Genomic DNA, 22,295 nt, shown 5'->3' on the forward strand with positions numbered 1-22,295 from the left:
ACATGCACACACACACACACACACACACACACACACACACACACTAAATTAATACCTACATAATAAAAATAAAGCAAAGCAAGGAGCTGGAGAGATGACTTGGTGGTTAAGAGTACTGGCTGTCCTTCCAGAAACCTTAAGTTTGATTCCAAGCACGCATACGGCAGCTCACAATTGTCTGTAACTTCAGCTCCAGGGATTCAACACCCTTTTCTGGCCTCTGAGGGCACCAGGCACCCACACAGTACACAGACAGTTATGTAGGCAAAACACCCAAATAAAAACTACTGAAAATTGGCATACTTGTATACATAAATGCACATATAAAGACAGATTTGATGTTCATGTCCAGAGAGTTCACACAGAACCACCTTCACGAAGCTTAGTTCTTTAGGGGACTCTATTGGACTGAGGTCTCCTTGTACAGTTTGCAGCCAGAACTCCTTCAGAGCGTTTGCAGAAGTGCCTCCACTCTGAATCACGCACAGCCCTCCTCACGGCTCTCAGGCTCCACAAGGGTTTCCCACACCAATCCCTCCAGGCTGATGGGTGGCCACTGACTGACGGTCAGGACATCTGAAGTCTTGAGGACTATTTGGAATCCATAGGACCTTTGCGGGTTTGGTAGGGAGGGCTGTTTCTCTGGTTCTTCTGCCACTTGAGGCGGCTTGGCTAGTCTCAGGCAGAGCCCTCAATCAGGGACAGAAGAAGTCAGGTGTCTTCAGCTGGTCATGTCAACAGGTGAACAAAGTCTTGGATAGTTTCAGAGGCCAGCACATCTGGTATGCTAGGATGAACTGGGTGGGGGAGGGGCTCACATGGTCACATGTCTAAGTATGTGATTTCTGGGTAAGAGAGCTCGGTCAGAAAAGAGTTTACCATGCAGGTATGAGGCCCTCACTTCAACCCCCAGAATCTGCAGTATAATAAGCCAGGGATGATGACATGCACTCATAACCCCAGGGCTGGGGAGAGTCGGAGCCCTAAGGGTTGGTGGTCAGCCTGGTTGAGTTGGCCAGCTCCACCAGTGAGAGGCCCTGCCTCAAAAAACACAAGGTGATGGCTTTGGAAGAAGATGAGGCTGTCTTCTGGCCTCTACACCCACGCGCACATTTGTGCGTTATCCCCGCTCCTAAGGGTGACATTTGAGGTGAAGCCTGTAAATGCTTTCTGTGTGTCTGATTTCCCATCCAGTGTCTAGGATGGGAAACCAGCAAGCTCAGCACCTGGATTTATCTGGAGGTTACAGGTGAGAAAGAGGCTGCATTTCTCTGGTTCGAGTCCATCTCTTACCGTTTCCCCTCCCGTGTGTCACAGGAAATAAGCAGTTATTTCCTGCTTTCTTTCCTTCCTTAAGAGCAGTGTGCTTGCATATCACCATAGAACCTTCATCTGGTGATGGATGGAGATAGAGACAGAGACCCACACTGGAGCACTGGACTGAGCTCCCAAGGTCCCAATGAGGAGCAGAAGGAGGGAGATCATGAGCAAAGAAGTCGGGACCACGAGGGGTGCACCCACCCATTGAGACAGTGGAGCTGATCTATTGGGAGCTCACCAAGGCCAGCAGGACTGTGACTGAAAAAGCATGGGATAAAACTGGACTCTCTGAGCATGGCCAACAATGAGGGCTGATGAGAAGCCAAGGACAATGGCTCGGGGTTTTGATCCTACTACATATTCTGGCTTTATGGGAGCCTAGCCAGTTTGGATGTTCACCTTCCTAGACATGGACGGAGGGGGGAGGACCTTGGACTTTCCACAGGGCAGGGAACCCTGACTGCTCTTTGGACTGGAGAGGGAGGGGGAGAGGAGTGGGGGTAGGGGGAGAAGGATGGGAGGAGGGGGAGGGAAATGGGAGGCTTTGGGGAGGCAGAAACTTTTTTCTTTTTTTTTCCTTTTCTCAAAAAAAAAAAAAAAAAAAAAAAAGAGCAGTGTGCTTTTCAGCATCCCTAGAATCGTCCTAATGTGTAACCCACAGACACAGTAGGTTGGTACAGTCTCCACCACCCCTGCCCGCCCTCACTCCATCTGGGGATGCTGAGGAGCGGAGCACACGCTGGCTTGGTTTCCAAGGATCTGGGGCTACTTAATGGCCCCCCGAGGCAGGAACTGGTGGCGGCAGGCCTTCATAAACTTCTCACAAGTATCTTCATGCTGAGGTGGCACAACTGTCGCCGTGGTAAAGAGGGAGCGGAGCCTTGACCAGATGGTTTATCTCCAAGGACATGAAGCCCTCTGTTTGGCTAGAAGTCCGCAGTCAGTTCCACAGAAGTCTCCAAATCCGCCGTGCCTCAGAGATCAGTAGAGTCAGCCCCAGGCTCTCAGGCTGGTGTCTTACAAGGGCACGTGACTTTTCCAAACACTCTGCCACTATCAGGTGATTCTCCGGTCTCCTACTCCTTACCACAGGAGTGCCAGGGTCACAGACACACGCCATGTGCCCACCTTTTTGTGTGAGTTCCACACATCTTAGGCCAGCAGGCATCTATGGCTAGGGTTTTCACCGGCTGAGCCGTTGCCCCTGACAACATGTCCTCATCCTTCTATGTGGCCACCTCTCTAGCCATAGACTTTGCAGGTAAGAAGCTGTGGCTTCCTAAGTCTGATGGCATCCCTGGTGAATGACAGGCAATCAAAATGCATTTTGATTGACGGGTGGGACCACGGGCTTCTTCTACCTCATTGATAACTGAGCAGCTGAGCAAGGTAGGCTTTCTGTTGTTACCTTTGGATGGCAACTTGTGTTTTTAATAAGCCCTCTCCCTAGTATAGGGAAAAAAAACCCTCTCCAATATGCTAATTACTTTCAACTGCCACATACTAGGAAGGCTTTGACACACAACAGTTCACCCCATAAGGCGAGAAAAAAAACACCTGCTTAATTATTCTAAAATAAAAGCAATTACTTTTAGAGGCTTGACTCCAATATTAGTTTGTAGCAGCGCGTCCTCATAGCAAGTTAACATGCCTAGTTAAGAGGTGTCAGTAACCAAGCATGGGTAGCAAGTGCAAAGCCGCTCAGAACTCCATGCACCACGGAGACAGGAAGCATGTTGGGTTAGCCTGCAGAGTGACAGACCAGAATCACCTTGTCCCTGCGCTAGGCATGGCCCCATAGACATGGGTTTGAGAAATGACTCCACGTTGGCCCTAGAGACAAAAGGACTTAACATCAAGAAGACATTGATGCTTTGGGCCATGGCAACGCCTCAGGGTGGGACAGCGCCCCACTTGGCTCCTTTCTTTCCTCTAAGGTGGACTCACTCCACCTGCTTAGCTGCACGCTACAGGGCCACAGCTGCTCTAGGTCAGGGACTCAAAGAGCAGTGGCTGTCAGGGCTGCACAGCAGCCTCACAAACAACTCTGGATTCCTCGAATAAACCAGATTTATAGTCAGTCAGGTGTGGTGGCACACATCTGTAAATCCAGGTCTCAGGATGCTGAGGCAGGAGGATGAGTTATTAGTGAACCTGGGCTATACAGTGAGCCCTGGCTTTTCTAAAACCAGCCAACTAAATGGCTTTCCACCCCTAAAGGAAGCTTGAGTAAGTTACTCACCCCAGGTCACAGTTTATCTGGTTATAAAATGGGAACCCCCCCGACCCTCCCAAGGATATGGTTAGGTTCACCCAGACCCTCCCAAGGATACTCCTAGGATCAAGGAGACTAGAAGCTTAGAGAATAGTATACGTGGAGTGCAGTAACGAATCCTTAGCATTCTTAACCAGTGAGAGGCTAAGAGGCAGCTAAACAGTTCCGAATACAGATCAGGACCCGAAACGACCTGAAATAAACTCACAGAAATGACGGACACATCAGAGTCTACACACACCAGATAACACTGTTTCTTATGTTGACTTCTTTTGAACATTTATTAAAAAAGCAAAATGTATGTTCATCTCAAATATAACAGTTAAAAATGGAAAAGCAATACAAACAACGTGTTAGCCAGCAGCACTGCCCGCCTGCTTCAGCCCGTTCCGGGTGAGCTCAGTCACCGCCCGCCTGCCTGCCGCCCTCCTTACAGTGCAGGTGAAACCAAATCATATAAAATTAACAGGTTAGGGTTAAATAAGCTTAAATAAGAGTGTTAAATATAAGACGCTTTATCGGAGTTTCTGTACAAAGATCAACAAATCTGGGGCTGTCCGCAGGACTCCGCGGGCACTCAGCATGGGGACCGCTAGTGGGAAGGGAGACGACTGTCCTCAGCAGAGCGACTATGGGAGCAAACTAAGCACAGACGTGACCACCAACAGGTCCAGCCACTTACAAGACATAAGCATTTCTTTAAAAAAATCAGAACACTGTTAATATTCAGGCACCGTTTGTTCCTGCAATAAATATGTCTCTACGGTAAGAGCGTTTGAGCTAGTGCTAGACTTCAGGGCTTCTCGCTGCCAGAGCTCTGCCGCTGCTTCCTGCACCCTTCTTATTGCTATGGTAATGTGGCTGGGGGGAGAAAACTACTATACATCCAAAAAAATAGAGCACCTTTAACATTAAAGTCCACGTCTGGTTATCTGCCTCCGTATTTATTTTTACAATCCTACAGCCCTGCTATAGTATACTGGCTTAGCATCTCTGTAGGTCACCTACTTCAGTTAGTGACACCCAGTTCTCTCCCCCAGGGAAGCTGAGGCCCGAGCACTGTCTGGGAGCCTATCAGCTGCCGGCTACTTCTGCGTTCACCAGGGGTTACATTCATCTTCTGCTGCAGCTACCCAGGAGGAGTCCAGGTCCCCTGACCTGTCCTGCTAGGGTGAGTCGCGAGACACAGAACGAGCAGTGAGAATCTACCTACAGGTGGTGGAAAGCACACGGAAAGCTGTGTTGGTAACTTGGAAGGGACCGCAGGCGGGCCAGCCCAGGGTCCCCGTGAGAGCAGCTGGCTAGTCAGGCCTTCTTGTCGATGGTACTGAAGAACCACTCGGTGAACTTGCGCAGCTGGGCTGTGGCAGTTTGCGACTCTTCCTGCAGCCGCATGTTGTCTTGCCTCAGGTGCTGGACCTCAGCCTGCAGCACTGCCTTGTCCTGCTTCTCCTGTGGGGACCAGAAATTGTGTTACAGAGCACTGGTAGGCCCTTCCCACTGAGCGGACATGAGGGCCCCATTCTGACTTAATCCCAGGGACTCTCCTGCCTGGGCTTTGCCACTCACACAGGGACAGGACAGAGCTGCTATGTAGGATGACTGTCAATCAGAAGCTATACTGCCCTCACCCACCTGGAAGAGACAGACTGAAGCAGTTGGTGTGAACCCCTCCAGGTCTGCAGCTCTTCTCCAGTTGCCTTCCCCTCCACCTAAAACTGGCGCCAAAGTGGCAGCCATGGAAGCTAAATCTAGAACAATCACTCAGGGCCTCTTATTCTATCCTTAGCCTTCTGATGCTGCCATATTTCCATGTCGGCCTTCAGTTTGCCACTCACAAGCACATAATAGTGGGATTTTCACAACTGTATGGCGCTTCTAACAACAGCCATGAGGAACACAGGTCTCTAGTGCTGAGCGCACAACAGAGAGGTGGAAAAGCAAAGCCTTGTTGGCAGATCAGCTGAACTCACCCTGGGAGCTTCCCTTTACACTTGACCTTAGGCTCTTCTCTGGTGATGGAAGACAGAGGCCATCAGAAAGTGTGTCAACATGTGGACGTGCATGCACATACAGACACACATTTTGACACACTGAAGAAGCTGTCCCTGTGCCCACCCTAGGCCACTCCCTCCCAGCACTCTTGGCTGTTGTGTAATTCCTTCCTTTCTGCTCGGTCCGGTCCTACTAACACTCACACCAGCTATAATCCCTCTTCTCCCAAAGTCAAACTGAGGGGCCACCCAGAGCCTCCTGGGACATTCTCTGCGATACACATGCCACTCCGCGATTATGGGCAGCAAAGGGCACCTACCACAGTAAGGACACAGCAGTGGGGACCAGCAGGAATTCCTGCGTAAAGAATCTTGTTCCTCTGAGGAGACATTGGCACAGGAGCATGTGCACACAGCTGTTGCGAGGTGGGTGAGCTGACTGAACTCTTGGAGATATCGTTTTGGGGGAGCAACTGACTCCCCTTTGGATTGGCTCACATCTGGCTATTGCAGTCAACAACTCACAGAATCAAAGATTCTGGCTTGTTGCGTCTTACTTCACATGGGGACCTCACCGTGCAGAAGGCCCAGTCACCCTCAGGCAAGTTCACAGGACTCCCTGCACCCTCAGGAAAAAAACCACATCAGCTGCCTGTGAGCAGGTGAGCACAGACCCAGGGAATCTCCTTCTGGTGTCCAGGTCTGGTGAGGGTCTTTAGAAGCTGGGTCTCCTCAGCTTCTTTGCAGGAGTGACAGGGGCCTCCATACCTTGCGAAGGTCAGTCTGCAGCTGTCGGAGAATCAATTCGAGCTGGTTGACTTTCCCAGTCAGTGTGGAGGGCGATCGCTCCCTGGGAAATGGTATAATGAAGAGGACTTTAGAAACTCAAGGCTAGGATATTGCTTGTGTTTGTGTTGGTAAACTCACTACAAACATTATGTATAAGTTGATGATTTGGGACAATGTCCCCAAAGGTACTGCTACAGACTGAGAATCTGTAAGACACCAAGACTGGTAAGGAAACAAAGACCAGGGTTATTTAACTGTAGAAGAGGTAGCCAGAGCTAAGTCCAAGGAGCCAAACATGAATGTGACCTCTGTAACTTGCTTTTGTCAAGAAAATAGAACCAGGCTCAATAGCAAGTTAACAGTGGCTCAGTTCACAGGTAAGTCAGAAGTGGGGTTCCTGCATCATAAATAGCAGGTACAATCCTCATAAATGTCAGTAGCAGGTGGATGGTTGGATCAAGGACCAGGGTCTGGGATGAACTGTGCCCTAGGAGGACCCACAGCATGAGTGGCCTGGCAGTCCAAGAATGACTAACAAGGGGGTCACTGCCTGGTGCTTTTGTAGTTTTTAGGTAGCTGACCTGAGGTCCCACCTGGTCCTCTCTGCCAGTGAGACTGGCTACTGTGGGCACAGGCCAGCCATCAGCGGTGCAACGGTCACACGGTCTAGTGTCGTCATTTCCAGCATGGCAGGAATCCAGGTTAGTGTTGTAATAGGAGTGGCGGGGCTGCATCCTCAGCACCCCAGCCGCACCCCGGCCACCTGGCTAGCTTATGCTCCGAAATAATTACATGGACACTGTATTCTTTTAAGCACTGCTTGGCCAATTTCTATCTAGCCTCTTTTAGGCTAACTCTCGCACCTGGACTAGCCCATCTCTAATAATCTGCTGTAGCCCACAAGGTGGCTTACCAGGGAGATTCTAGCCTACGTCCATCCTGGGTCGGAGCTTCATTGCGTGTGTCTCAGAGAGCAGAGCTCTCGCCTCTGCCCACAAGAGTGGAGCATCGTGTCTCTCTGAGGCCTCTGCCCCCAAAAGGAGAGCTGTCGAGTCTCTGAGCTCACTTCCTCTTCCTCCCAGTATTCTGTTCTCTTTACTCCTCCCACCTGTTTTAACCTATCAGGGCAAGCAGCTTCTTTATTTAATTAACCAATGACCTTCCTTCATCAGGTTAGGCCCACTGTAAGACTCCCCTGCTTGGCCTGGGGTCCGTGAGTTCTGGGACAGTGGGAGGGGTTGCCCACTTACCCAGAGGCATCCATGAACTCCTTGCCGCTGGTGGGATCCACACACAAGGACAGTTCTGGGGCCCCTTCCAGGTCTTGTCCATGCTGGAGGTCGGTCAAGGTACAGAAAGATGCCACCCTCTGGTCTGGAGATGAGGAACACACAGAAAGCAGTTTGGTGAGAGCCACCAGGCACCATGCCTTTGTACAGAGCAATTTACTGAATGGAATCTGCTGGCCCTCCTTACCACAATGCCCTGTTTGAAACAAAATGGAGAAACAGAAACTTAGGCAAGCTGTTGGCAATGAAATAGCATGAGACTGACAGTCCTCCGTGGGCTGTATGGAACAAACCATATACACAGAGACAGGGCTACCATCTTCTTTCCACACCCCAAGTCATCTAAAGCTACTGGCTGGGCATGGGTTAGCAAGCTGGTTGATGTGGCTGGTGGACAGAACCATGGAGATGGACCCTTCTGCAAGCTCCCGTGAACTCGAGAACATTCCTGGGACAGAACAGCCAGGGCATACGTCCCTGGTGCCTCCCCCACCCCCATTCAGTATGTGGACCACCATGCAGGCGTGCAGACACATGAAATAAATAGAACAGGCTACAAAACAGCAAGAGCCAGTGTCAATCACCTAGGTAGGAGGCGTGGTGACAGAGAAGCCCGAGTTCTTCATCTGAGTCAAGACCTGAAATAAGATTTAGAATTCTCCCATGAACAGGAAGATCTCTCTGACCTTGAGAATCTCGGGGACCCTTATGGCACTTGAAGGATGGGGTTGTGTGGGTATAGCATGCATAGTGTGCTAGCATTTGTGTGTGGGGGGTTTATGTGCACCTATTAGTGTATGTGTAAGAAGACAGTAACCAGAAGGCTCCGTGCCAGTGCTAGGTGGTGTCATACATCATGGTGAGATAACATGCTTCATGTTTTAAAGTGTTCTAGTTAGAAGCAGGGTGTTAACGTCTGACATATACATGTTCAGTTACAGATCCCACCATTTCAGATTGTTCTGCTCGATCCGCTCTGCAAAGCTAAGAGAACAGTGGTGGTGAAAGCCGCTGGCTGGGCCCTCTCACTAGAAACGGTGCACGGAGCTCAGCGGGATCAGTGAGGCCAGCAGAAACACCCACAACCCGAGACAGAGCCTCCTCTTACAAGGCACCGTGAGCTTGGCATTCAATGTTTCCAGAAAGCTAGGCAGCAAAAAATGGCAAACAGGAGCAGTCCAGCCTCTTGGGGCTAAACTCTGGCCCAGAACTCAGGCCAGCAATACTTCGAGGTAGGCAGGAAATGTCCTGTCTTTGCAGGACATGGGGACAGATTCAGGGAGCTGCCCTGGGAGCCTGCCTTGCCCCAGAGTCTGAGTGCACACGCATGCGCAGCTGGGACTGAGCACTGAGGTCCTCCAGTGAGCATGGGAGGCTTCTCATAGGGTTGATTAATGGGGAGGAGCAGTACCCAGGCAAGAGGAGCTGTCTCCCGCTGGCTGCTGCGCAGGCCTCCTAATGAGGTGACCTGCCTGCTTGGTTGATGTAGGGTCACACACTACCAGTTAATTAAAAAGGCTAGCAATGCGGAGGCTGCCAGGAGCACATGATGGAACGTCACTGCAGCCAGACGGAGCTGAAGGCACAGCCGACTTATTCACGGTGCCCTGGGCCCTCTCAGAAGTCCTGCTGAGCCCACCGAGTGACCCAGCCCAGCAGGGTTCTTGAGCTGCATGGCCCCCACCTAACACCTGCCAAGGGCAGACAGGTCCTTTAATTGCCTTTTCGTAAAGCCCAGTCTAACCCACAGCACGACAAAGACCCTGCAACTGCTCAGCCCTAACAGGAAACTGTGCAACCCACTTCTGCCTGACACTGGGGCTTCACACTTGGTGAAATAACCTGGAACTGAACAGGTTAAGGCAGCTTGGCCACTGCCCACATCCACACACGGTCTCCCTGCACAGAGGTAGTGGGGACGGATGAAGGGAAACCCTGGCTGGGAGTGAGAGGCCTGGGTGGCTACAGAATTCTGTGCACACCAACTACGGCCTTTTGGTTAAGATCTTGTGTAGAATTCTACAGTCTTCTTCTGTGAGGGCCCCAAATAGACATCTTATCATTCAAAAACAATAGCAACCGAAAACTAGAAAAACCCGGGCTGGGAAAGTGCATGTTGCACAGCTGCGGACCTGAGTCTGGACCCCTCACACACACGGAGAAACTGAGCATGGTGAGCGTATGTCTGGAACCCCAGTGTGGGAGGGCAGAGGTAGGCAGATCCTCGAGGCTCACTGGCCAGCAAGTCTAGCTGAATGGTGAGCTCCAGGTTCAGAGAGAGATCCTGTCTCCAAGGGCGATGAGGACAGAAGCTACCAAAGAAATCCTGATGTCAACCTCTGGCCTCCACAGGAGTCCACACAGGCAAACACACCTGCACATGCATGCTTGCACTCCAACATCAAGATATTCTTTTTTTGTTCATTTGTTTTTGTTTGAATTTCATGGATTCATTTTTACCATGTGGAGCCTGAGACAACCTAGCCAAGCTGCCTTTGTTTTTCAGTATATTTGGCTCTGAGGGTCAGGTCTCACACCTGGATAGAAATACTGCATTCTGCTTCAGCCATTTCTGTCTTAATCTATAAATCCCCACACACGAACCAGAACAGGACACGCTCCAGGCAGCCCCAGGGAGTCACATGGTCCTCTGGCCAGGGGGGCAGAAGCCAGTGCAGATTTGCCACCCAGGCAGTGTGTCCCAGAAGAGCAGGCTGGGGACTCTGGGCAGGCAGATGCTACTCTCCCTAGAGACACTGAATGAATTTCAGATAAGGCTCACCTTCCTGACACTTTCCAGGGACACTCTGCCCCTTCAGCCTACTTCTCTGATGACAAACACTCTGCCATCACGTGACCTGACCTGGAACCTCATGGCACAAATAAAAAAACAGAAAAGGCAAGCTTGGGAGAGTGGCTGGTGTGTGCAGGCACAGCTCAGGCCTGGCGCCTGAACTATGGGGCGGCCTGTTTGCTTTGCCCCTCCTGTTCCCACAGGCTCAGCAGGTTTGGCTAATGGGAACATCAGACATGTTTGAGGAGACAGCTAATTTTCCCCTGTAGGTATGGTGATACTTATTTCAATGTCATTATATATGTTCATGTGGGGTGGGGGTAACGTACATGTGTGTTCGAATGTTGAGGTCAGAGTTCTGCTTAGGGTATTGTTTCACAGGTGTGTCTACCTCTCTTTTTTACTTTTAAGACAAGGTCTCTCCCTTGGCCTGGAACTTGTAGACTCTACTAAGCTGGCGGGTCAGCTAAATCCCAAGGATGCTCATGGCTTCACCTCCTCAGTGCTGGGGCCATAGGTGTGCATGGTGTACCCAGCCTTTCCACTCAGGTCTTCGCACTTGCAAGGCCAGCGCATTAAAGATTGAGCCATCTCCCCAGCACCCGATGTCATTCTAAAGATCTAAAAGGACATAGCACTATGCAAGAGGAAGGCTAATCCATAGGCCATTCAGTGAGTCTAGGGCTGAAATAGCAAGACAGCAGACGGCAAATCACCCCAGACTTCAAACCACACCAGCAGGACAGGCAGGGATGAGCAGAGCCATAAAATGCACCAGAGTCTCAGTGGATGGCAGGTGGTGAGGTAAGCGATCTCTTCCACAAAGAAGGCTTCTCTGATCTGTCTGTCACAACTACAGAGGAAAAGACTTGCGTGGACTCTGCAGCTGGGGAGGGGGAACCAGGGCTGCCTGGACACCCACCCGTGCTTCCTGGGCTGTGGGACGGCGACTCAGCTGACAGGAAAGGAAACAGAACACACTGCACGCTCCACAGCAAAGACCCTGGTTCGGGCCTCTGTGGGTCTCCCGAGGCAGCGCTGAAGAGCTGGCCCGAGTCATGGGAAGCAGGAGCCCTAGAACCTTGAGCCTCTGCTCAAGACACAGAGCAGTCTTGGCCTGAGACCACTCAATCCGCTGCTTAAGGGATTTAAGCTGATTTACCATATAAAACCTGACCTCGCCGTGCTCGTCTCTCTACTTCCCCACCACTTACAAGACCACCAGGAGTGCCCAGCAAGCTGTGTTCTGTGTGTGCACAGTCAGGCTCAGACAGCAATGACTCTAAGACTTTAAAACTTCTATCAGCTTGGTGCTGAGAATTTAAAATGAAAAGCCTTTCATCTTCAAAGTTTATATATATATAGACACAGACTATATATATATATACACAGACTACACACACACACACACACACAAATACACACATACAGACTACCCCCCCCCCACACATACACACACACAGACTACCCCCCCCCCACACACACACAGTGTGTTCATTTGGTTATCTAATTCCCACAGCAGCCCAGCATTGACATTAAAAGCATGTGAGCAACAGGTCTCACTCACGCTCAGTCTTGGGGACGTGGTGACAGCCACCACCCACGGTAAATACTGGGCACTTAGAGGACAGGCCTCTTCAGGCTAGGGACATAGAGCCCAGTCTCTGGTTGCCAGCATCATGTTAATTTTGAAGCAAGCTTGCTGTTCACTTCAGCATGTAAGCAGGAAACTCAGAACCACACTGGCCGACTCCAGATATTTCGATGATGAATGAGAGCAGCTAACTTCAGGATCTGTGTATGTGGACACTCATGTACGTGCGGGTACATGCGTCTGCGGAGGCCAGCTCGTTGGCCTTGAACACGCACTGATTTGGGTAAGCTCTCAGTCTAGTGAGACCCAGCATGGAGATTACCAGTGTGAGTGACCATGCCTGGCTTTTCACACAGGCTCTGCAGGTCACACTCAAGTCCCCATGCCTGCAAGGCTAGCACTTTTCTGACTGAGCCATCTTCCAGCCCAGCCCGTTAATGGTAGAACTTTTCAAAGAGACCCCACTTCCCTTCCTGGACTCAGTCTGACCCACAGCCAGATTTTCTACTTGGCTCTGATCCCGTTCACATGGTCCCATCCTGTTAAGCCTGGGTTTAGGTGAACACACTATTAACACCACCTGCAGGGGAGCCCAGCCCAGCCACACAGCCCATGTTCTGCCTGCAGTCCCCACTGCCGGCAGCACTGGCAGCACCCAGCACCGTGGGGCAGGGTCATGATGCACTGCAAATCCCAAATGTAGTTTCTACAGAGCGTACATTGCTCTTGAAGTGCTGGAAAGTGAAAAACTCACTAAGGAAACGAGTCGGGGCGGTCTAGAAACATTGTCTTCACGTAGCAGAAGACAAGCTGGAAGGGTTTTGCTGTAGTAGGCAAGTCTGGAATTCTGTTCAGGAACTCTGACAGGCGAAGGGCATTGCCACATCCACACCAGACAGAACTGGACATATTAAAATAAAGCCTGGCGCCAGGCGGTGGTGGCACACGTCTTTAATCCCAGCACTCGGGAGGCAGAGGCAGGCAAATCTCTGTGAGTTCGAGGCCAGCCTGGTCTAGAAGAGCTAGTTCCAGGACAGGAACCAAAAAAGCTACAGAGAAACCCTGTCTCGAAAATCCAAATAAATAAATAAATAAAAATAAAATAAAATAAAGCCTGTCATGTGACCCAGTCAGGTCTTAAATGTGACTGTCACAGCACAGGGGAGTTGCTGGCCCTGCACTGACATTGGCACCTAGATCACTCTCTCAGTCCCAGACTAAGGAGACTTCTCCACTTTTGATGTGTGCTTTTGGGCTACACTCTGGTTATCTATCTACTTGTAACCGATCTTAATGGTGCTGTATTATTTTATATATGGAATAGTTTGCTATTGGCTAGTTCTGAGGAATGAGACTGTGAGATTTCAGGTCTGGGGAGGGGATGTGGTTATGGATTCTGTGCTCGAATGAGAAGACAGACTGCTTTATAATCTGCAGAGCAACGCTGGCTTTAGTGCTCTTTGTGGCTTCCTGGAGCAGCAGAATTGTTTTTCACACTGAGCAGGTGAGTGCCTGCAGCTCATTATCGCTTGGATCTACATGAACACAGTTTGCACACTTAGTTGCTGTGTGTCTTCAGCCGGCCGCATGCACACACTTCACTAGTGGACCAAGGAGCCAGCACACATTTTTCTGGTCATACTGTATCTCACACGTATGCACACACTTCACTAGCGGACCACAGAGCCAGCGCACATTTTTCTGGCCATACTGTATCTCACATGCTCTCTAATTACTGCATAATTAAGTCTTCCAAATGGTAATATTGAATTATTTTTCACTTTTTATAAAGTTGACTTTCCTAGTATATAAACTGCTTTCTCACTTAGGTGTTAAATACATTCTGATGCCTATGTTCTTTACTTTTTCAAAAGAAATTATTCTATTTTTGAGTCATTATTATGCTATTTTAATTATTATTGATTTATAATAGGTTTTTTGTTGAAAACTGTTCATCATTTTTCTAAATGGGTGCAATTAAGTTCTTAGCATATCTTTAGATAGCGGAGTTCAAACTGCACTTATCTCAAATTAATTCAGAAAGGACTGTCATTTTTACCAGCGAGGATTCTATCCACTCCTGTCCTTGTCTATATTAAGACTCTACAGTTACTTAAGAGGGGCTCTGTTCTCTCATTGTAATTCTAACGATGGCTTAATTTCCAAAGAACACACAGTTGGAGCTTGCTGGTTTGCTTATGGTGTCTTTCAAGGGTGTTACAGAGACTGTGTGGGACCTGAGTCAACCAGACCTCCCTCTGCCATGTGAACACACCAGCCGTGACCACAGCACCACCCTAGTATCTGGCTGTCCTTGAGATTTGCTCTGCAACAGATGATGGTAGGTATCATAGCCTGGGACTTCACAGATCAGACATCAAATAAAAATAACCTCCTTTTATTCCACTAGGAATTCCATCATGCATGGAAATATGCAATGACCTCAATGGGTGCAGAGTTAAGCCAGGGTGTGGCTATTCCTGACAGACACAGGAGTGGGGTTCTCTGCATGAAATTGACACAGCCAAGCCCCAAGCATGGGCTCTGGTAGCCTGTGGAGCAGAAGAAGCACCAAGCTGAGCCTCAGCCAACTCAAGGCACTGAAGAAACAGACCACGGATAGTGGTAGCATAAATTTTGGGATGGCTTATTATGTAGAAATAGAAGCTAGAAAAACCAGGAATACTTTGAAAAATTGTTTATCTAGTTAATTTTAGAATTTTTTTTCCCAATACAGGACTTCTCTGTGTAGCACTGATATCTAGGAACTCATTTTTAAAGATCAGGCTGGCCTCAAATTTGCAGAAATCCACCAGCCTCTGTCTCAGCAATTTTAGAATCTTTACTAATTTCCATTCGATCCTACCTTCTAGATATAGAAGCATGGCTGCAATTTTAAACCACTGATATCATTCTTTTTATTCCCTCCCACACTACATGTGTCAAGGAAGCCAGTGCAGAAAGGAAAGGCTATGGTTTCACTGGGTTCCTGCTGTGGTTACATGTGTGTTCCCCACAGGTTCATGCATTTTAACACCCTGTCTCCAGCTGGTGGCGCTGCTTGGGAAGGTTGTAGAGCCTTTAGGAGGTAGAGCGTTGCTGGGAGAAGTGGGTGTCTAAGGGCCCTGGGGCTTTAGGGCCTGGCCCCACTTCCAGTTTCTTGTTTTGTTTCCTGAGTGTGGATACGATAGGATTAGCCAGTTCCCAAAGCTGGGGTGGCTGTGCCATGGCTTCCCTGTCTCTCTCTCTCTGGAACTGTGATCAAGATAAGTGCTTTCTCCCTTCGGTTGAGTGGTCAGGGCCCTTTATTACAGCAATGAGAAAGGAACTAAGGAAGCTCTTGTTTAATTTCTCAACTTGAAAGCCCTGCTCATCAACATATTCCCAACTGCATTATACAGTCTATCTGGGAATAAGGATATATCCTTCATGAGACTTGGGAAGGATCTCTCAAATCTTATCTTTTATTAGAAATAGGTCCCAATTCTATTAGATCTACTTTTAGGAAATTAGAATAATCACTCTTAATTACTTTACCTACTAACTTACTATAATTAAAGCTTTTCTTTTATTAAACTAGTTAAACTCTTGCCTGTAACAATGAATAACCTCAGTCTACTACAGAATTTCATGTGCGTTTCTCACTGCAATCTTACAGACCAAGGCGGTCTCAATGGGACTCTCTTTTCAAAGATGTAAAAAAAGAAAGAATTCTATCACACAAGAAAGTGGCCTCTAGATTTCAGGAAAGCCTCTCACAAGCGAACCATTATTCTCTGAATCTAAGAACAATTCACTGCAAACTTGGTAGTTTTGAGCGATAGTGGATATTTTGGAATATTTTCTAGTGGCTTTTCAATGACCTCCACACTTTGGCTTTTATCCTTGACCCCAGATTTTTTTCTTGCAATAAATACTCAATTATGTCACCATGAAATTTATTCCTATGTAGTTGACATTCCTCAATAACTTCTTTTAATCTCTCTTTAGTATCACCTAGAGAATATGTAATGAGAAAATGTGGAGGAATGATGGGTGGGGGAGGGGGAGGTGGCACCTGGTATTCAGTGGACATGGGAGCAGCCCGGCCGAAGCCACGGAACAGTGTCAGGTGCACGGTTTCCCACCTGTAAGAAGAAGGCTCCAAGTGCTGTGTTGAGCAAGGGCCTCACCAGGAGTCGGCTAAGGCACTGTGAATGAGCTGCCATCACTAGGTTGTCTGGGGGTGGGTTCCCTTTAGCCTCTCAGCTACTTCTGGACACTGGGAACTGTACACTGAGCATCCTAGGGATGCCAAGTTCTGCTTTCTGTGATACTAGATGTCGAATCCCTGGGCCCTGTGCTTTCTGAGACGGCATCTTGTTCCACTGTCCAGGTGGGCACCGAGTTTGTGGTTCTCTGTCTCTCATCTTCCAGCAGCCGGGACGACAGCCTGGCCCATGCCTGACTTGGAAACCAGCACACAAGGCTGGTGGCGTGGCCTGGCCAGAGTCTGCATTCTTCAGGGGACAGCAAGACCCCAAAGCACCACAAGGTCTCATGACACAGCCAGAGGGGGTGGGGGGTCTTACAGGGCCTGTGTCTTCTCCAGGGGACGACAGTCTGCTGCAGCTCAGTAGCTTCTCACATATTAATCCCATCTTGCTCGTGCATTTTTATGGTTTGGGATCATATCTGATAAATGCTAATCAATATTCAAAGAAAAACTATTGATCTATTTACACAAGCAATTATCTGTGGTAGTATTTTAAAACAGATTTCATCTCTTTTATTCTATTTGTCTGGGTGTGTGCTGTCTGCACACGAATGTGCACACCCACGCACACGAATGTGCACACCCATGCACACGAATGTGCACACCCGTGCACACTGTGAATAGAGGAGGACGTCAGGTGTCTTCCTCTCTCATCCTCTTCCACCTTGTTGGCTCAGAACAGAGTTTCACTGAACTGGAAGCCTGCCATTTTGGCTAGACTGGCTGGCCAGCAAGCTCTGGATAGTCCCATCTCTGCCTCGCCCACAAGTCTGGGTTACAGGCATGCACAGTCAATATTCAGCTTTTGATGAGGCTGCTGGGGATTTGAACTCAGGTTCTTACACTTCTAAGAAAGGGCTCTAACCCACGGAGCAGTCTCCCCAGCCCCTATGCGCAGTTTTCAGGAATCTCTGCAAGTATAGTTAAGTTAGTTTTCATACTTGTTCAGTAAAATGTCTCTAAAACATTGTATATGTCTTTAAGGACTGCTCTCTATTTAACAGGCCACACTCTCTTCATCACTTCTTACTCACAGAAAGAGGACGGTAAATTCAGAGGAACATTTCACATCTCCAAAGTTCCAATCTCGAGTTCCAGCTCTGGTGTTCTTGATAAATTGTTTTCCCTGCCTGTGGTCAGCAATGTCTGGGCCTGTTTCTCTCTGGAGGGCAATCATGGAGTGGTCTTGGGCAAGCTTCCTGATGACGTTTGTGGTCACAGGAACACCCCCATTCTCAGACTGATCACATCTAAGCACATTCAAACAACTGTAATGGGGGGGGGGTGTGAATTTGGTGTTCAGTGCTACACAACAAAGCCTAAGCTTTAGCTCAGGGAAGATGAACATGGCCTTTAAAAAGGTGGATGACCGAGGTAAGTCGATGGACCACGTGACTGCCAGGGAGGAATTCCTGTTTGGATTTTCTAAGTAAGAATTGTGGTGTCTGCTTGATAAGTTTTCCTGGGGAAATGGAAAGAAACATCTATTCTTCTCAGACATGGACAGCTCCGACAAACCAAAGAAAAGACCCCATTCAAGGCAGCATGGTGAGCCAGTGAGTTCTGGGGTGACTCATGGAGGCGTCTGTGCAAGCCAGAGGCAGCTGCATCACTGAAGAACCCACCACGCCCTTCCATCCCTTATACGCTCTATCATCCAAAAGACCACATTCAGCTGGATGAGAGGGCGTGGTGACAGACATCTCTGATGGGGTCCCTGAGTACCCTCTTCTATGAGGGAAAGCTGTTGGGTTCAATCTGCTAAGGTTCTCCTGCTTGTCATTATGACTGCCGATTTAGGATCACCAACCCGGAGGAAACAGTTACACTAACAGTTCACTCCAACAGGCTGGTAAATTCCACTTTAAAAACTTGTTTTCAGATGCACCACCTGCTAGGTATATCAATATGGGAGCTGAAGTCTGATCCAGTAAGACATTTTACCCCACCACCCTTAGTGGCTTCTAACAGCGACATAAACAAGTACATGGACACTATTCAGATGTTTCCAGAGGGAGTGATGTACTAACAGGGACGTAGTGAGGGCATGGTCCCTGTGTACGAGTGTCCTCTCTCAGCTGTCCAGTCTCAATAATAACCCCCCCCCCACATATACCCAAGAGGCACGAACGCACAGGAGGCCTCTCTAGCAGGTCTGGTCACAGCAGCAGACCTTGGTTTTCTGTGGCCGATGTCACAGGTGGGAGGTAGAGCCACAAGCAACTGACAGGTGTGGGGGCCAAGGGAGGCTTCTGAGCCCCAGGGACAGCATACTCTGTTAGGGCTGGAAGGCCTGGACGCCTCACAGTGGACAGAAGGCAAGGCAACCCTAACAAACAAACCCACATCACTTCATCTACTAGGAAAGGCACGGACAGAAAGGAAGCCACAGTGTCGGCCTGCATGCAAAATGTTCCTGTGGGCTAGTGTGTTCTCAGAGCACAACTGATTCCCCACAGCCCACCCACCACCAGGCTTAACTGACCCTCCGCAGCCCACCAATCCACAGGTTTAACTAACCCACTGACCTACACACTTAACTGACCCGTGGGCTTAACTGATCCACCGACCTTGAAGCTTAGAAGAAGCTGAGACCCACACGGGTAGAGGGATTTGCAAGGGGCAAATCATCCTGCCAGAGTCATCCGTGTTGGCACCAAGTCAGCAGGCTACAAACACAGTTCCACCCATACAGCAGCTTCAGCCTCATGAGGGTGCTCTCCCAGGCCACCTTAGGAGCTAGGCAACCATGGATGCTTTTTACACAGGGCAATGGAGCCAAAGAGGAAAAGGGGCTTGCCTGATCAGGTGGCACTTGGTGCCTGGAGTAGAATTAAGGGTTTGAAACCCCTTGCCTAGCACTATTTCACCAAATGATATGACCACCTCTAGATGCCTCCTTAGATCCATGTCTTCCCCTATCTTCATCTTCAAAGATGGACAAAGCATTCAGCATTTGCCAGATGATCCAATACATAGACACGTGCTCTTAAGCTGCAGTACAGGCCCTGCAGGAGCATGCTTGCTGGGCACACAGAGGGGCCCTGGGTGTGGGTGAATCTTTACCTTCAAACGCTCGTGCAGCATCCACAAGGTGGGACCAATCTAACCCTGTGGCTGTGTCTGGTAGTGGCATCAGGCCAGGATCTGCACACTTGGACTTATCCGATAAGGACCCGTCGGAGAACCAGAACTCATCTGAGTAGAAACAAAATCAGAGTGTAAGTCAGTCTGTCTCCACCCTGAGTCACAGCATGGGGACCATTGTCCCCAGACTCTGTCAATCCGTTAGTCCGTCAGTCTGAACATGAGTACTATCGCCCTCAAAGAGAGTCAGTCAGAAGGCCAGTCAGTCACAGCATGGGGACTACCACCATGACAGAGAAATCAGTCAGCCAGCAAGCCAGTTAGCCAGCCAGTGAGCCGGCTAGCCAGCCAGTCAGGCAGGCAGAGTGAGCATGTACACTATCACCCTCACAGAGAATCAGTAAGTTGACTGTCACAGCATGGATACCATAGATTCCACAGAGTACATCAATATAAGTACCTAGTCCGGTCAGTTAATCTGTCCACCTATTAGTCACCATGTACATGTCAGTCACAGCATGAACACTGCTACTCATACAGAGCAGTCAGTTAGTAGGTCACAGTATGGCTACAACCGCTCTTACCCGCAGTATGAGCACCACACTCCCTGTCTGGAATCAGTCAACCTATCATTCCATCAGTAATTGTCCTCACAGCCAGTCAGTCAGCCAGAGCATCCTCCCAGCCAGTCAGCCAGAGCATCCTCCCAGTCAGCCAGCCAGAGCATCCTCCCAGTCAGTCAGCCAGAGCATCTTCCCAGTCAGTCAGCCAGAGCATCCTCCCAGTCAGCCAGAGCATCTTCCCAGTCAGTCAGAGCATCCTCCCAGTCAGTCAGTCAGAACATCCTCCCAGTCAGTCAGCCAGAGCATCTTCCCAGTTAGTCAGCCAGAGTATCCTCCCAGTCAGTCACAGCATCCTCCCAGTCAGCCAGAGCATCCTCCCAGTCAGTCAGAGCATCCTCCCAGTCAGTCAGCCAGAGCATCCTCACAGCCAGTCACTCAGTATGAGCACCATCAATCCCTGCAGAGGTACCACTGTCCCCACGCCAACAGCACTCCTGATCCTCCTGAGGTCAGAGAGTGGAGAACAAGTCCCCACTCAGTCATGGAGTGATTGCTAGAGTCGCCATAGAGTTGGTTACAGCACAGGGACCTCCATCACCTCTCAAAGGTTCCTAGGAAGCTGTATAAAACATGTCCTACTAAAATAGGAAACATTAAGCTGCCATTACCCAAAAGAGATGGAGGTTTGGCATAACCAGCCAACACAAGACTGAAGCAAGGGCCACCAGCATGGAGCCCTGAAGAACATCCTCACTCACACTCTTGCAGAAGCTTTCTGGAGGTACCCAAATCTCACTGACCTGGGATAAGCTCCTGCTTGTTTCCTCAGCTGTCCCCTTTAAAATGTGCCTCAACCTCCACCCCGCCTTGACAGGCTGGTAGCAATCTCTTTCCTGATGACTTACAAAGTCTGAGGAACAAGGTCGGCAAAGCTGAAAGGTAGGTAAACATTACAGACATCACAAGGGCCCTTTTTCCGCACTACTCCAACTAACGATGAGAAGAAGAAAGGATGGCTCTTCATGACATATACGCAGATGCGGCTGTGGGCCCACATGTCTGACTTCCCATGACAGCCCTACTGCGGCCACACCAGAAGCCCCCGGGCCCTCCCTCGCTTCCGGGAATGCTGGGCAGTTCTCCTTCTGCAGCGCACGTGAGTTTCCCACCATCCCTTTTCTCCTCAAGCTCTCGCATCAGCTCCTTCAGTGCCCAGGACATTAATAATACTCATTGTTAAGAACTCGTTATGCATCTGAGGACCCGTTCTGAAAGGGCCTGACTGGATGATTTCAAAGCGCCTTTTCTGAACCTGCCCAGAGCGTTGCATGCAGCTGCTTGTGGCTGCATCTGACTAATGAGACCAATCAAAGTAATGACCACCTGGCTGGGTGAACCTGCAATTAAGTTCAGGGGCGTAATTAAGCAAATGCACCTGTGATTTCTGCACCTCCATCCTTCTGGGAAGCTGTGAGGTGCTGGCATCTGGAATGGGACAGGCACCACTTTGCCTGTGTCTTGAAGGACACCCACAGTCTGCTCCCAGTGACAGTGACACCAGTCAGATAGTGCTGTTTCCAGGCGACCATGCTGCGTTGTGGGGATGTCTGCCAACGTGCTCCCAGTCTCCTCCGAGGGGACACTGTGGCAGCCCCTCCCTGCACACATCAGCAGTCCCTGCCTGCACTGTGCCATTGTCAAGTGTGAAGGCAGCAGCAAAGGCTGGAGCACGGGCTGGGAGAGATAACACTTAAGACTGTTGGGTCCTTTCCCCCAGGCCTTCTCTGCGGTACGCTGCAGGGGCCACTGGGTAGAGCTGGGAAGAAGACTGTGGCTGGTGTTATTAGACTAACTGGAACAGTGGCTGGCTGGCACGATAAGGGGGGGATGAAGGCCCATGAGAGAAGGAAAGGGACAGTGGCTGGTTCTAATTGAGAAGGTGGGGTGAGAGTTAACACCCTCCTGTGGAAATATCACTCCCCCAATTACTCAAGGAAACAACCACTTGGCAGTCTAGGGCTAAGAAATTCAAGTTCTGTTTCTAAGGCAAGGTACAAATTAAGAATCTTGGTGCTGAGGGGCAGATGATGCGAGTGACTGGGTGTGCAGACAGGTGCGGCTCAGTCAGCCCTGGAGTCTGCTCACAGGAGAGCACACGCGCAGTCACCACTGAGTGGCCCTGGGGTCTCAGGAAGTGACCTGCATAATCTGTTCAGTGTCACGGCCCCTTCTGTGGTGGGAGGAGAGGAGATTGCACGAGACGCCCCCTCAGGTTGGGGCCCTCAGTGCTGTCTTTACAGAACGGCTGCTCCATCACATCTTGAGAGCAGGCCAG

At 49.7% G+C, this 22,295-nt stretch overlaps 1 protein-coding gene across 4 annotated transcripts in view; it reads right to left on the reverse strand.

Annotated features, from left to right (window-relative positions):
• Positions 1–3,862: 3,862 nt before the first annotated feature.
• The window catches only part of Sipa1l2 (signal induced proliferation associated 1 like 2), a 161,920-nt gene continuing 143,487 nt past the window's right edge, over positions 3,863–22,295 (reverse strand). Inside the window, exons 19-23 of one of the 4 annotated variants that reach the window (XM_013346004.2) lie at positions 19,377–19,508; positions 8,252–8,305; positions 7,629–7,752; positions 6,358–6,439; positions 3,863–5,047 (exon numbers count right to left, since the gene is read on the reverse strand). In XM_013346004.2, the coding sequence (XP_013201458.1) occupies positions 4,901–5,047; positions 6,358–6,439; positions 7,629–7,752; positions 8,252–8,305; positions 19,377–19,508 (539 nt within the window). In that variant the 3' untranslated portion in view covers positions 3,863–4,900. The remainder of the gene's footprint in view (positions 5,048–6,357; positions 6,440–7,628; positions 7,753–8,251; positions 8,306–19,376; positions 19,509–22,295) is intronic. The other 3 variants (XM_026778472.1, XM_026778467.1, XM_026778473.1) reach the window with 3 other exon arrangements.

Source organism: Microtus ochrogaster, chromosome 4 (genome assembly GCF_000317375.1).
Source record: "Microtus ochrogaster isolate Prairie Vole_2 chromosome 4, MicOch1.0, whole genome shotgun sequence".
Classification (NCBI taxonomy): domain Eukaryota; kingdom Metazoa; phylum Chordata; class Mammalia; order Rodentia; family Cricetidae; genus Microtus; species Microtus ochrogaster.